General features: G+C 51.9%; 2 protein-coding genes across 10 annotated transcripts; both read left to right on the forward strand.

Moving 5' to 3' along the window:
• Window positions 1–1,396: 1,396 nt before the first annotated feature.
• LOC120700310 (protein Rf1, mitochondrial-like) lies at window positions 1,397–3,720 on the forward strand. The gene is made up of 2 exons (XM_039984538.1): window positions 1,397–2,541; window positions 3,120–3,720. The coding sequence occupies exons 1-2, from the start codon at window positions 1,397–1,399 to the stop codon at window positions 3,718–3,720; spliced, it is 1,746 nt and encodes a 581-aa protein (XP_039840472.1).
• Window positions 3,536–15,910, forward strand: LOC120696559 (cytochrome P450 714C3-like). Of its 9 annotated transcripts, none has more exons than XR_005684219.1 (9): window positions 10,423–10,726; window positions 11,411–11,590; window positions 11,678–11,887; window positions 12,068–12,822; window positions 13,975–14,201; window positions 14,293–14,540; window positions 14,628–14,985; window positions 15,062–15,697; window positions 15,798–15,910. XR_005684219.1 is itself a non-coding variant. In XM_039979512.1 (9 exons), exons 5-9 carry the CDS (start codon window positions 12,555–12,557, stop codon window positions 15,485–15,487), a joined length of 1,527 nt encoding a protein of 508 aa, XP_039835446.1. In that variant the 5' UTR covers window positions 10,423–10,726; window positions 11,411–11,590; window positions 11,678–11,887; window positions 12,068–12,167; window positions 12,239–12,554; the 3' UTR covers window positions 15,488–15,712. The 9 variants fall into 9 exon arrangements, 8 of the variants coding, with proteins under 8 accessions (XP_039835444.1, XP_039835447.1, XP_039835446.1 ...); XM_039979512.1 differs by lacking the exon at window positions 15,798–15,910 and having other exon boundaries at window positions 12,068–12,167; window positions 12,239–12,822; window positions 15,062–15,712; XM_039979511.1 differs by lacking the exon at window positions 15,798–15,910 and having other exon boundaries at window positions 12,068–12,167; window positions 12,258–12,822; window positions 15,062–15,712.
• Window positions 15,911–15,948: the final 38 nt, after the last annotated feature.

Consider the following 15,948-nt stretch of genomic DNA (forward strand, 5'->3'; position numbering starts at 1 on the left):
TGCATTCCTAGTACCATGAAGTAGCCGACATTATCCTTTGCTTCAGCAGCAGTTTTTTACTAGGAACAATGGTTATTACTACTTAATACTACATCACAGCTAGTATAGTATGCTAGTCGATCTGGTGATTCATCAGTCTACCGCGCATCTCGATGCTCATCAAGTTACCAGAGCAGAGCAGAGCTGGCACCGGCACCAAGACAATACAAAATTAGCTCAAACACAAACTGCATAGTACTAGTCCAACAACAATTAGAGTAGTTTAACACCCCCAACCAGTACACGGCATGATGTAGCGTTCCCATTAGAAAACAAACATACCTTCCACCACTACGGCGATCGACTAATCATGATTAGTCACGACTAATCGTCCTTATCAGTCAGCCGCTACCGATAAGGGCCACCGACTCGATTACCTCGACTAGAACTCTAGTCGTCCGACTAATCGTCGACTAACCATGATTAGTCATCCGATTAGCGTGTGGACGACTAGTTTTAATGTACAACAATTTAGGCCTGGGCAATTTTTGGGCCGGTAATTTGGCCGCCATCTGCCTGTCCACAATCCGTATGAGATGAGGTCATTGTCTTAGCTCTAGTCTAGTGCTATTTTAGTCTAATTCATAAATTAAAACTCACAAATTACAAAGTTAGTGACCATATGAATATCTGACCATCAATATTAATTATATTAATATTTTACTTTAAACAACATACTACATTGTATATGAGTCCGATATATATAGTATATATCCTAGAATATATAGGACGACTAGATTACGACTAGGCTCGACTAATCGAATGACACCTACAACTATACCAGCAGAGAGAGGTTTGAGTTACATTTTTACCACATTTACTGATGTGGCACGCCACACCAGCCGCATGTGTTGTCGCTCGGTCAGCAAGCTTAGGTGAAATGTCCTTGCTGCCCTTGCCCCTGATCTGGTCCTCTCTCTCCCTCTCCGATAGCTGGGTCCTGCACCTCATCTCACTTCCATGTGGGCCCCACACGGTAGCTCCGTCCCCTACCTCCAGAATTCGTGCGACTGGTGCTGACTTGGTGACTGATGTGTGGGCCTGTACGTCAGTGAGGGTTCTTGTGCCGTTCCTCCGCTGCCTTGGGTCCCCTTGCTTCCGTTTCCGTCGCCCCCTCTCCTCCCGCTCCGCCGCCGCGCCAGATGCGCCTCCTCGCCGCGGCGGCGAGGCAACCCAAAACACCTCACCCTCTTCTCGTCTCTCTCCACCGCCTCCTCTCCACGGCGACCACCTCCTCCTCCTACGATCCAACCGCGCAGTTCCTCCATCCCGACCACCGCCTCGTCCTCTCGATGCCGGCGTCGCTCCGCCATGACGCCCTCCTTGCGCTCGCGTGCCTTCTCAAGACCTCCCCACAATGCCACCTCGCGCTTCACGACGTCAACCGCCCACCGTCCTCTGGCTCCCCCTCCTCCACCCCACTCGCTGCTCTCGCTTCGCCGCCGCCTCCCGCCTCGCGGCGTCGGCGTCCGCGCTCCGCCCCTTCGCCGCGATCCTCCTCGCGGCGCTCCTCCCCGCCGCCTCCCAGGACCTCCTTTCCTGGTCCTTCTCCTACGGAAGCGCCAGCGGAAGCGCTCGCGTGTGCTACGCCGCGCTCCGGCTCGCGCTCCACGCGTTCCTCGCCGCGGGCATGGCAGCCGAGGCGCTCCACGTGCTCGCGCGCGTCCGCAGCTCCGGGAATACGCCCAGCCTCTCCGCGCTGGCGGCATTGCTGCGCCTTCTATTCCGCAGCGGGGAGGTCCGCGCTGCCTGGAACGTGTTCGAGGAAATGGCCACGAGGGGCCCACGCCCGAGTCTCGCCATTTTAAACGCCCTGATCCTCGGGTTGTGCCACAGGGGGATGCGGCGCGTTGTCTTGGGGCTGCTTGGGGTCATGGGAAAGAAGTTCAGTATCATCCCGGACGTTGTCAGCTATAACATCCTCATCAAGGGGCATTGTGTGTTTGGGTGGTCAGGGGACGCCTTCAAGCTGTTTAAGGAAATGTGCAGTTCAGGATGTGAACCGACGGTCGTGACGTATAACATACTGGTGGATGTTCTGTGCCATGAGGGGAGAATGGTGGAAGCGAGGAGGCTGTTCGATGAGATGGCACAGGTGGGGATCAAAGAAAATACAATAACCTTCAATGTCTTGATCGATGGATATGCGACTGGACGGATGGATGAGGCCAGCGCAGCCTATAGGGAGATGAAAGTGAGGGGACTAGTGCCAGATTCCTGCACCTTTAACATCCTTGCTGCTGGAGCATACAAGTTTGGGCATGCTACCCAGTTAGTCCATGATTGTGAAATATTTGGTTCACAGTTGCCGGTTGATGGGTTGGATGTGTTGGTCTGTAGGCTTTGTTGGGACGGCCGGTTGGATGATGCCTGGGAGCTTCTACGTGGTGCTATTGAGCAGGGTGTTCCAGTTAGTGTTACTGGATTTAATGCATTGATCGCTGCTTATAGCAAGGAGGGACTCCATGAAGCTGCTTTTGAACTATACAGATTTATGAACAAGTTAGGGCTGGCACCGTCAACACATAGTTTTAATTACTTGATAATGGGTCTGTACAATCAAGGAAGGCTTGATGAGGGGCAGCTAATTTTAGAACACATGGTTAGCAAGGGATACTGTCTAAGCACATCATTCACTGTCTACTTGGATGCATCATTCAGAGAGGGCGATGCAGTCCTGCTTTGAAATGTTGGGATGATATGGAAAAAAATGGTATACAGCCTGATTTTATTGCCTTCTCAGCATATGTCAATGGCCTATGCCGTTTAGATTATGTGAATGAGGCCTATCAGGCATTTGCTGAGATGACAACAAGAGGACTTGAACCGAACAATATTACTTACAACTCCATCATATCTGCATTTTGTCGGGCAGGCAATATGGCTGAAGCTTTGAAGTTACAGCAGAATATGAGGCAGAGTGGCCTTGTTCCCGATGTTTACACAAGCAACATTCTAATCGATGGTTTGTGCAGACAAGGAAACTTGAAAATGGTGGACAGCCTTTTATTGGACATGTGCAGTAATGGTCAAATCCCAGACACAGTGACGTATAATACTATAATCAATGCGTATTGCAGGGCTCAGGATATGAATGGTGCTATGAATTTCATGAATAAGATGTTAGCAGCTGGTTGTGAACCAGATATTTTCACATATAATATTTGGATGCATAGCCTCTGCAGCAACCATATGTTGAACCAAGCAGGGAAGGTGTTAGATGAGCTTGTTGCTAGGGGTTGTCCTCCTAATTCAGTTACATACAATACATTGATTGATGGCATTTGCAGTGATGTTCTTGATCGAGCTATGATACTGACTGGCAGGTTGATTAAGATGGCTTTTCAACCAAACACTATCACACTTAATGTTTTCCTTTCTCATTTCTGCAAGCAAGGATTTGGAAAGAGAGCCCTTATATGGGCTGAGAAGCTCAGGGAAGATTCTTTTATTTTTGATGATGCTATTAGAAATATAATTGACTGGGCACAAAGGGAAATGGAGAATGGTCCCCAGGTTAACAATGAGGACATAGATAGGTGCCTGTTTCTCGAATTCTTGATGTTCATGACATATGAGACTATGCACAACAATAGATCCTCAAAGGCTAGACATGTGCCTGCAGATAAATGTTTTGCTCCTGCTAGCAGCAACACGATCAAGATTTTGGATACTGGTTGATCAATGAATTTTATAACCACAAGAGATTCTATCACAGATGTACTTACAGGAAAGACATGATCGGTGCCCTGCCATAAAGCAAGTCCAACGCAAGGACACTAGCGATCTACCATTGTTTTCTTTCAGTTGCTTCAACCATCACACCTGCAGCACCAGCTCAAATCCCACTGGCAGCACTACAGATATTGCGTCGCAATCATCCTCAAGGAAGGCAGTATCAACCTACTTCAGCCCGCACACGGCTAGTGAGCAGGCCACATCTTTGATATGCTCAGCTATGCTACAGTCCCCAAACATAAATTCTTTCAGAGCCAGTCAACAACTAGAGAGAGGCCGCTCCCCTATCTCCAAGACAGTTTCAGTGGTTATGATGGAAGTTGTCAGTTTTTCAGCAGCGAGCAAGTAGTCCAGCAGCAGGGGTGCTCTGCTGAGAAAATTGTTGCTGGTCAGTCAATCGAGATGCATCAAGTACTTCCATTTCTTGTGATAATTTTCGAGGAGGAAGAAGCATATATGATGTGACGCTTTTGGTGCCTTTTGAAGTGCCTAGTGGAGTTTTTACTGCCCGAGTAGGATGTGACATTCATGTATCAACCAGAGATTCTTTCAGAGCCAGTCATCAACCAGAGAGAAGCCCCTATGCAAGCCAGTTTCAGTGGACAGACACGTCGACTCCTACAATACTGGTTATGATGGAGGTTGACGGTTTTGCAGCAAGCAGTCGTCCAGCAGCAGGGGTGCTCTGCTGAGAACATTGTTGCTGGTGAGTCAATCGAGATGCATCAAAGTACTTGCATTTCTTGTGATAATTTTCGAGGAGGAAGAAGCATATATGATGGGAAGCTCTTGGTGCCTGTTGAAGTGCTAATTGGAGTTTGTACCTTCCGGAGTGGGAGGCAACATTCATGTCTCTGGCGTCAACTAGTGGGACCAAGGACCGAACCCACTGAACCCCATTGAGCGATAGTGATTACCTGAGTTGCTTTTTTACATGCGCATTCGAGCCAAATTCGTGCTGAATGACGTGAAGAAAGGGGCTGGAATTCCTTTATAGACCAAAAAGAATGTGTACTAAAGGCAGCACAATTTATTTGTTGTACAGATTTGCCTGGTCATTCTGATAATACTGTTGGAGTATATTGAGCCCATGTATAGGACTATATATACCCACCCATCTAGGGTTTGGAGGAATACATCCATTATTTCCCTCCTACATAGTATCATTAGTCTAGGGTTAGCCTCTCTCTCCTCTCTCCCAGCCGCCGCCGGCAGCCATGGCCGGCCGCCGGCCGCCGGCGCCCCCTCCTCTCTCCTCCTTCCCTCCCCTTCCCTCCTCCCCTTCCTTTGCTGCTTCCTCTGCTGGCGCCGCCTGGCGCCCAGCTGCCGCCGCCCTGGTCGCGCAGCCCGCCCTGCAGCAGGCCGCCGCCGCCGATCCAGCCGTGCCCGCCGCCCTGCAGCAGGCCGCCATCGCGGATCCCTGCTGCCGCCCTGCAGCGCGCCGACGTCGCCGTCGGAGCCCAGCAGGACCCCCTACGCCGCCCCCTGCTGAACGCCGCCCAGCAAGGTACCCTGCTGCCCGCCGCCGCCGCCGCAGCTGCTGGCGTGGGCGCGGGGGCCCAGCAGCGCGCCGCCGCCGTCGACCCGGCCGCCTTGCGGGCCGCGGCACAGCTGCTGCAGGCCGCGGGCGTCGATCCGGCCGTCCTGCAGGCCGCAGCGCAGCTGCTGCATGATCCCGCCGCCGCCGCTGCGGCCCACCACGCCGCGGTCGCTGCGGGCAAGCGGCCCGCCGCTGACGCCGCGCCTGATGCCGCGTGGACCGGGCTCAGGATGTCGCCCGCGGATGCGCCGCTCTCCGCCGCCGCCCTCTGCGGGCAGCAGGCCGACGCCGCTCTCGCCGCGGCCCTCCTCGCTGCCAAGTCGGAGGCTTCGGCGGCCCAGGAGCGGGTCCGCATGGCTGCCCTCGCCTGGGAGCGCGAGCGCGCCGCGGCCGAAGCCTCCGCTCTCCGGGTCGCCGAGGCGGAGCGCTTCCTCCGCGTCTCCTCCGGCCAGCCCGTCGTCCCCGAGCCCGATGCCTCTTCCTCCCGCCAGGCCCCGCCCGCTGGATCTGGAGCCCGATACGACCCGACCGACCCCATGATCGCCCAGCTCCACCGCCAGGCCGCCGGCGTCCAGAACATCAGGGCCCTGGTCACCGTCCTCCTCGACCCGACGTCCTCCTCCTACGGACGCTGGCGGGACCAGGTCCTGCTCGCCCTCCGCCGCTACGCCCTCGACGACCACGTCCTCCTCGACACGCCGATCGAGGCACAGGACGTGGCGTGGCTGCGCCTCGACAGCGTCGCCATGTCCTGGATCTTCGGGACCATTTCCCTAGATCTTCAGGACCTCGTCAGGACCCACAGCAGCACCGCGCGACAGGCCTGGGTGGCGCGCGAGGGGCAGTTCCTCGGCAACGCCGAGTTCCGCGCCCTCCAGCTCGACGCCACCTTCCGCACCTTCGAGCAGGGGGATCTCTCCGTTGGTGAGTACTGCCGGCAGATGAAGGGCATGGTCGATGCTCTTCACGACCTCGGGGATCCGGTGTCCGATCGGGTCTTGGTGAATGTCCTGCGGGGCCTGAGCAGCACCTATGACCACCTGAAGACCTAGATCACCCGCCAGAGGCCCTTCCCCTCCTTCCTGCAGGTCCGGGAGGACCTCGCCCTCGAGGAGATCACCAAGGGTCTCGCGCCCGGATCGTCCTCGTCCACCCCCACCGCGCTCTTCGTTGCTCCACCGGCCTCCTCCGCCGCTCCTGCCTCCTCCCTCCTTGGTGCTGCTCCCGTCGGGCAGACCGGAGGTGTGGGGGGGGGGGGCGTCGGCGGGTGGGACGTGGTGGTGGTGACACTGGTGGCCCTGCCTCTGGGGGTACCGGTACCGGTGGGGGCCGTTGGGGCGCGCCGGCTCCGCCGACTCCGGCTCCGGCTCCCTCTTCTGCCCCTGCCTCTGGAGGTATGTCCTGGCCATCCTTCAGCAACCCATGGTCAGGGCGCATCTCGATGTGGCCGTTCAAGGGTCCGGGAGGGGGGCCTCGTCCTCAGCTCCAGCCGGCGGCCATGGTCACCGGCGCTGCTCCCCTCTTCGCGCCGTCTTGGACTCCGCCCGCTCAGCCCAGCCAACAGCCGACCTGGCCTGGGGGGTGGGACCAGGCCGCACTGGCGCAGTCCTTCAGCACCATGGGGCTGACGCCGCCGGTCAGCACCGAGTGGATCGCCGACTCGGGTGCCTCCTTCCACACCACCCCAGACGCCGGTATCCTCTCTTCTGTCCGACCCCCACACCCCTCTTGTCCTTCTTCCATCATGGTTGATGATGGGTCTTGCCTTCCTGTCACCGCCGTGTGTTCTGCTCCTCGTCTTTATAATATTCTTGTTGCTCCTCAGATGGTTCACAACCTTCTTTCCATGCGCCAGTTTACTGCTGACAACTCTTGTTCTATCGAATTTGACTCTTCTGGTCTTACTGTGAAGGATTCGGCTTCCCGGCGTCCGCTCCTCAGATGTGACAGCCCGGGGCCCCTTTACACTCTTCGGCTTCCTGCTTCCGCTGCTCCGCCTTCGACTTCTTCTTCGTCTGCTGCTTTTGCCGTGACGCCGTCTTCCACCACCTGGCACCGCTGGCTTGGACACCCCGGCCGCGACGTTTTGGCTCAGCTCAGTCGTAGTACCGATGTTTCATGTACTAAGGCTCTTGCTGAGCACCTCTATCATGCGTGCCAGTTAGGTCGTCATGTTAGGTTTTCTTCTTCTTCTTCGCATGCTGCGCATGCTTTTGATCTTATTCACTGTGACCTGTGGACATCTCCTGTTCTCAGCATGTCTGGCTATAAATATTATCTGGTCATTGTTGATGATTTTTCTGATTACTATTGGACTTTCCCTTTGCGTGCCAAAGTCTGAGACCTTCCCCACCCTTCTCCACTTCTATGCCTGGGTGTCCACTCAGTTCGGTCTCACCGTTAAAGCCGTCCAGTGCGATAACGGGCGTGAGTTTGATAACTCCACCTCCCGTTCCTTCTTTCTCTCTCGGGGTGTTCAACTGCGTATGTCTTGTCCGTATACCTCTCCTCAGAACGGCAAGGCTGAGCGGATGATTCGCACGACGAACGACGTCGTGCGCACCCTTCTGATCCAGGCCTCTCTGCCCCCGAGCTTCTGGGCTGAGAGCCTCCACACCGCCACCTACTTGCTCAACCGTCTTCCTTCCACTGCTTCTCCTACTCCTACTCCACACCACGCTCTTTTCGGTACCCCTCCTCGCTACGACCACGTTCGGGCCTTCGGGTGTGCGTGTTACCCTAACACCTCCGCCACCGTTTCTCACAAGCTTGCGCCCCGCTCGACTCGTTGTGTGTTCCTTGGGTACTCACTCCCCTGACCACAAGGGGTATCGATGCTTTGACCTCACCTCTCGCCGCGTTCTGATCTCTCGACACGTCGTCTTTGACGAGTTGAATTTTTCCTACTCCACCTCCTCCACACCTTCTCCTGACCCCGAGCTGGAGTCTCTGTTTCCGACTGACCCGGTGGTTCAGCCATCGTTACCTGTCTGTCCTTTCTCTGCAGATTTTACCGGTGCACCGGCACCGCTTCCGGTGATCCCTGTTGCGCCGAGCGCGGCCCCGGTGCCCGCAGTCGCGCCACACGCGGCCCTTGGACCTCCAGTCGTGCCGCGCGCGGACTCGGTCTCTTGCTGCGCCACGCGCGGCCCCGGTGCCTCCCCCTGCACCTACGCGGTATGCTCAGCCGGTGCAGGTGTACCAGCGCCGCTCGGCGCCGACACCGGCGCCGCCGTGGTACGCTGAGCCGGTGCAGGTTTACCGGCGTCGACACCGGCGCCGCCTCCTGCTCCGGAGGCTCCTGCGGCGCCTCCACCGGAGCCGTCGCCGCCGCCGCCTCCGCCGACTCGCTCTCGAGCCGAGCCAGCGGTGTACCACCCGCCAGTCATGCATCGGGATCCTCGGCATATCCATCCCATGGTGACTCGGCGGATGGCGTCTCAGGCTGCGACTCTCTCCGCCACCGAGGAAGAGCCGCGGGTCTCTCCGGTACCCTCCTCTGTCCGCGACGCCTTGGTAGATCCTCACTGGCGTCGCGCGATGGAAGAGGAGTACGCGGCTCTTCTTGCCAACCAGACGTGGGACCTCGTGTCGCGTCCGTCTGGTTGCAATGTGGTGACTAGCAAGTGAATCTGGACGCATAAGCGTCGGGCTGATGGCACGCTGGAGCGCTACAAGGCTCGCTGGGTTCTCCAGGGTTCACTCAGCGGCCTAGTGTGGACTATGATGAGACCTTCAGCCCAGTGGTGAAGCCTGCTATTGTGCACACGGTCCTCTCACTTGCGCTCTCGCGCTCTTGGCCTGTGCACCAGCTGGACGTGAAGAATGCGTTTCTTCACGGCACTCTGTCTGAGACTGTCTACTGCTCTCAGCCTGCGGGATTTGTGGACTCGAGTCGTCCGGATATGGTCTGCCGGCTCAACAAGTCTCTCTATGGTCTGAAGCAGGCTCCTCGGGCTTGGTACTCTTGGTTCGCCACGTTCCTGCTGTCATTGGGATTCACCGAGGCCAAGTTTGACACGTCTCTCTTCATCTACCGCCGTGGGGTTGAGACTGCATATCTGCTGCTCTATGTCGATGACATTGTGCTCACAGCCTCCAGTCAGCAGTTGCTTTAGAGTGTCATCTCCTCTCTGCAGCAGGAGTTTGCTATGAAGTATCTGGGTCAGCTCCACCACTTCTTGGGCGTCACTGTTTGAGCCTCGCCCGTCTGGTCTTCTCCTTCACCAGCGGCATTACGCACTGGATATTCTGGAGCGGGCTGGGATGACTGATTGCAAGCCTTGCTCCACTCCTGTCGACACAGGCGAAGCTGTCTACTGATCTGGGTGATCCGGTGGCTGATCCTACTGGCTACCGGAGTCTGGCCGGCGCGTTGCAGTACCTTACCTTCACCAGGCCGGACCTCACCTACGCTGTTCAGCAGGTCTGTCTCCATATGCATGATCCCCGGGAGTCACACCTTGCTGCGTTGAAGCGTCTCCTCCGCTACGTCCGTAGCACTGTGGACCTCGGCCTGGTGCTTCACCGCTCGTCCTCAGCTGAGCTGGTTGTCTACACCGACGCCGACTGGGCTGGCTGCCCGGACACTCGCCGCTCCACTTCCGGCTCCGCCGTCTTCCTGGGCGGCAACCTAGTCTCCTGGTCGTCCAAGCGGCAGCCGGTTGTCTTCCGCTCCAGTGCCGAGGCGGAGTACCGTGCTGTCGCTAACGGCGTGGCGGAGGCGTCCTGGCTACGACAGCTCTTGGCGGAGCTCCACAGTCTGCTCGCCAAGAGCACGCTCGTCTACTGCGACAACGTCAGCGCCGTGTATCTCTCCACCAACCCCGTCCAGCACCAGCGGACGAAGCATGTGGAGATCGACCTACACTTCGTGCGCGACAGGGTCGCCATCGGCGATGTTCGAGTACTCCATGTCCCGACCACCTCCCAGTTTGCCGACATCTTCACCAAGGGACTACCCTCTTCGACCTTCTCGGAGTTTCGCTCCAGCCTCAACGTAGCAGGTGGCTAGTTGTGGCTACGCGGGGGGGGGGGGGGGGTATTTGCCCTTTATACTTTCCTGTCCAGTCTTGAACACCGCTGCGACGGTAGTTCAGACTGCGGGGGGTGTTGTGTTGGTTTTCTTGTTGTCCAGTGTTGAACACCGCTGCGCCGGTAGTTCAGACTGCAGGGGGGTGTTGGAGTATATTGAGCCCATGTATAGAGGCCCATCTAGAGGCCTATGTATAGGACTATATATATCCACCCATCTAGGGTTTGGAGGAATACATCCATTATTTCCTTCCTACAAATACCAAACTACTGTTAGTCTGCTACGTAGATTGTACACATACTTTACTTTTTCTCTCTTGACATTTGCTAGTGTAGAGTTTCCAGAATCTGTTTGGCTTTGGTATGCCTCAAAAGGTATGTTTCATCTATGTATGGTGTTGGAATGCGTAAATCAATATTATTCCCTCTATTCCAAATTGTAGGTCGTTTTGGCAAATCTAGATGTATAGAGTTTCCAGTTGTAAGTCTTGTCAGTTTAGCTCTAGTACTGTGCTTCACCAACTCTGCAGGCAATGTTAGAAGGCAACTGTGCCGTAGATCCAGAGTAGAACTATGACACAGCATGTAGATACAAGAAGAAGTTGGTGGTCTCGTTCTAAATATCCATTACATAACTGTTGACCCCAATTGCTGTATGATGGCATATGATTGTTGCCAGTGTTGTGTCACTTTTGTGTGAAAAGTTTCAAGTTTAATTTGAACTTTAAACTTTGTGTTTGCTGACGAGATCCACCAAGGTGTTTTAGTAACCAAGTTCAGGAACATATATGTGCTTGCTGCTGTTTGACTATTACCTTTTCCTTTTAGTTTTCTTATGTCTGGTTGCTTAGACTGTAACTGTAAGTATGTAGCTAAGACTGCCTCAAAGTTTGTTCATGCATTCTTCTGTAAGTGCGTAAAAAATCTGTTGTCTTGAAGACTTGATCATGATGCTTGCTATGATTTGACTGCTACATATGACTGTAATGCTTAAAGTTTAACTCATGATTAATTGTTTTTTTGTTTTTTTATGTTTGCATTATTTTAAAAAATGATAAGGGGCGTACCCAGTGCGAGTGCTCCCACGTTATGTGGGGTCTGGGGAAGGGCCACGGGTGTTATCTAGCAGCCTTACCCTTGCAGTGCAAGGAGGCTGGTTCGAACCCAGGCTGCCAGGCCACAAGTGGAAAGCTCTACCACTGCGCCAGGCACGCCCTTCATGTTAAAAAAATGATACCAGTCTGTAATTCCAAGATGATTCTTCATCTATAATTTGAAGCTCGTGCATATGTTTAATTTGTAACTTTGTTTTTCTTTCTGATGTAGAGCTGTTGGCTAGATAATCTAGTCTCCTATGTCATGCCAGTTACAGAATGCAGAGTTATATATACTACTGTATGGGAAGGTAAAATTTTGCAAGCAAAGAGCCAGAAATCAAGGTGCTACAAGTCTACTGATGAATACTTGCCATGTTTTCAAGTTGTATCTATCCTGCACCCAGGATCGGAAAGCGATCTAAACAATGAGAAAAGGACGGTAGGTCAGGAAAAAGGACAAACCATCACTCGTATAGTCAAACCATTACTCATATGTTCAGTACTAAGTAGCTTTTGAGCTAGAGCACTATACAAGTACTTAATATTTTTATATTTGATGTAGTATATGCTGTTGTGTATCACAATACTGTATTTATATTTCTTATTTACTTGCATGTAGTGAAATTAAGAAATTTACATTCCAGTGCTAAGTATTCTGGAAGAACAGCTTCCATTGGTTCTGTTGCTGGCTGATTTATTCTTCTTAACATTAGCTTGAGGTATTGTTTCCTGCTGTAATCTCTTCTTCAGCCTTCATTATTTCAGTTAAATTTGTTATGTGCTTTCATAGTGTTTGGAAATTGGAACAGGGCCCATATTCCTTTACTCAACAGGAGCAATGATGTCACGCACATGTCCACACATTGCAACCATCTGCATGCCATTAATAAATGGATGATATCGTACAAGTCATCTGGTGAACTGATTGTTAATGGTTGCCAAGGTTTGGAAGGAGCCTATATAAAAGTGCAAAGGTCAAACAAGTGAACTCACATGCTTATATAGAGGTGGTTTCTTGAAGACCTAGCGTACTCTAGCATATCTGCCATTGCCTCATATCTGAATATTTCCCCAGAACACTTTCTTCCTCTCTCTTCCTGTGCCTCATGGAGGATTTGCCTGCTTTAACCATTGCTCTTGTTATTCTTAGCTTGGTTCTGTCATACTTGTTACACCAGGTATGCTTAAGATCAGAGAACATAAGGAAGAAACTGAGGCAGCAAGGTGTAAAGGGTCCCAAGCCTACCGTGTTCTTCGGCAACACCGGAGAGATGAAGAGGATCCAGCAAGAGCTCAAGATTGTGCAGATGCAAGATGCCAACAATTACTTGTCCACCTTATTCCCTCACCTCCTTCTCTGGAGAGAAACTTATGGTAGGTCTGATGCCTGCAAGTGTTATAACTGTGATTTGATTATTTGTTCAATCAGACTTATGATATTTAATTATGTCTTTGAACAATCATATATTGGGGAGACATTTCTTTTATTCTGGTACAACTGTTGAAGTATGAATTGCCATGCAGAATGAGTTCTAGAATGCCATTGCTACAAAAATGTAGTTAACTTAAGCATGGATTGACACATTCTCTTGAGGAACGAAATTTTAACTGACAACTCACCTCTTTTGACTCCTTTTCTATATGAAAAACATGAATGAATCATCAACAGTTTAAAACAGCCTTTTCTTTTCTTCTTCTAGTTCAACTCAGTTGTGAATAAATAGGAAATTCTTTAATTTAAAGATGTGGAGAAGTACTAGCATGAAATTCATTAGTAGCACATAACTCTGTGAATAGATATTTTTGGGTGCTTACATGCACCTTCCTAGGAATTTTACAGGAAATAATTGGATTTGATTAGGCAAGTCTAACTGTTTAGTAATATAGTTTTACTTGGAATGTCATGTCATTCTAAAATAATTGGAGGCGGACAAGATGAGGTGGAGGCTGACTCGTGGGTCCCACCGCCACGCGGACGCCACGTCAGCGAAACCGCCGGCCAAAACCGTCCGATGGTCAAATGTGAATGGTTTTGATAGTTGGATGGTCGAAGTTACCCGGTTTTGTAGTTCAATGACCAAAATCGGACTTCTGCGATAGTTGGATGGTCAAAAATGGACTTTACCCTTTAAAATATGATAGGATTTCAGCTGTTGAGGGTCTGGGCTTGTGTGCATCTTCCTAGAAATTTCACTGGATATAAATGCATTTTATTTATGAATCTGGTTAAAATGCAGTTTTACTTGGAATTTGGGTTCACTTTGAAATATTATAGCCATCACCTCTTTATAGTCATCTGGATGATCATCTTTTGACTTTTTCTTTGAAAGGAACATCAGCTGACTTGCGAATTAAATTTCCACACTGATTCTATATGTTGTGTTTCCCATTGGAGATTGTGCATTTCCCAGCTAATTGATATGGAAAATCTGCTACATTAGTGAGAATTGTAGAACAACAAAAGTTCTATAAGTGAATTGTTAATTCTTCTCACAATGAGATAAGTGAATTGTTAATTTTGAACAGGCCCGGTGTTCATATACTCAACGGGAGCTCTAGAGATACTGCATGTTTCTGATCCAGAACTGGTGAAGGACATTGGTCGCTGCACGCCATCAGAGCTGGGGAAGCCTAATTATCTAAAAATTTCTCGCAAAGCCTTATTTGGTGGAGGTTTGCTTACAGTGAATGGTGATGAATGGGCCTTTCAGAGGAAGCTCATCGCGCCGGAGTTCTTCATGGACAAGATTAAGGTACTGCAGCACAGTTGCTTATGCTATCTTGTGCTAGAAAACATGGAATGCCGTCATGGATGAAAGAAAACTATACTATATGTATATGCAGGGTATGATAGAGCTGATTGAGGATGCAACTGCTCCATTGTTGGAATCATGGGAGAGCATTCTCGACAATGTGGGAGGGAGTAGGGATATAGTTGTTGATGATTACTTGCGGAAGCTGTCAGCAGATGTAATTGCCAGGGTTTGTTTTGGGAGCAGTTTCACAAGAGGAGAAGAGATATTTTGCAAGCTTAGGCAGCTTCAAAAAGTTATTTCTCAGCAAGATGCCCTGGTGGGACTCTCTGCATTTTGGTAAGTAGGGGTACATACTTTGTTGTGGCAAGAAGAAAGCACTTGAAATATAATTGATGTTACAGGTCGTCGTTAATGCTGTTACAGGAAGCACCTGCCTACCAGTGCCAACCGAGAAATAGGAAAGTTGGAGGAGGAAGCTCGTTTACTGATCCTGGATGTCATGAAGGAACACAATAACAGCACAGACAATGACCTTCTTCGCGTCATTATCGATGGTGCACAAGGTTGTCACCTGCAAGGGCGTGATGCTGAGGACTTCATCATGGGCAACTGCAAGGGCATGTACTTTGCAGGGCATGGGACCACAGAAGTCACCATGATTTGGTGCTTGATGTTACTGGCCGCACACCCTGAGTGGCAGGAACGCGCCCGAGCTGAGGCTGCAGAGGTCTGCCAGGGAGGAGCAACACTTGATGTCGACGCTCTACGCCGATTAAGAATCGTGAGCAATTCATCCATCCATCCATCGCACTGCATTATTGGGAACGCCTAATGTTACCAGTTACAAATGCATGCAGATCACGATGGTGATCCAAGAGACTCTCCGGCTGTACCCTCCGGCATCGCTGATGATGCGTGAGGCCCTGACGGACGTCAAGATAGGCGGCCTGGACGTCCCCCGTGGAACGATCATCCAGGTGGCCAGATCGATGCTGCACCAGGACAAGGACGCCTGGGGCCCCGACGCCGGCGAGTTCCATCCGGACCGGTTCGCCAACGGTGTGGCCGCGGCGTGCAGGCCGGCGCACATGTACATGCCGTTCGGGCACGGGCCCAGGACCTGCATCGGGCAGAACCTGGCGATGGTTGAGCTCAAGGTGGTGCTGGTCCGCCTGCTGAGCAGGTTCGCCTTCGCGCCGTCGCCGAGGTACCGGCACGCACCCGTGTTCCGGCTGACCATTGAGCCTGGCTTCGGCATGCCCCTTGTGGTGACAAAGTTGTGATCATCGCTCGCACCCTTGTCTGTATGTGCTGCAATGTTTGTGATGCTACTCTTGACAATGCGCCGAGTACCAAGCCTACCTAGTGAAAGTAAAACCGGTCAGGCACTCAGGCTGTCAGGCAGCTCTCCTGCAATTATGAATTCTGTCTGTCTGATTCTGAACCAATTTGACCTGTCTATGAAGCAAAAGCGAAATGCCACGGTGCATCGTGTACGTTCAATCTCTTATCTCCTGCCCCCTTTTTTCAATTCTGGAAGCAATTCCGTGTATTCAGTTCTAAGCCTGTCTCCTCCATGCGTCTGGACTATAGATTCTTCGTGCTCAGAAAAGTCAGGGGTGGTTCTAGATGATCCCCAAGTTTCAGGAATTTCTTAAAGGTATCTAATGTTAATTTGAGATGTTGAATTTGTTTTAGGACTATCATATTCTGGGTTCAATAATATTAGTCAGTCAAGTTCACT

This window comes from Panicum virgatum, chromosome 3K, assembly GCF_016808335.1.
Source record: "Panicum virgatum strain AP13 chromosome 3K, P.virgatum_v5, whole genome shotgun sequence".
NCBI lineage: Eukaryota > Viridiplantae > Streptophyta > Magnoliopsida > Poales > Poaceae > Panicum > Panicum virgatum.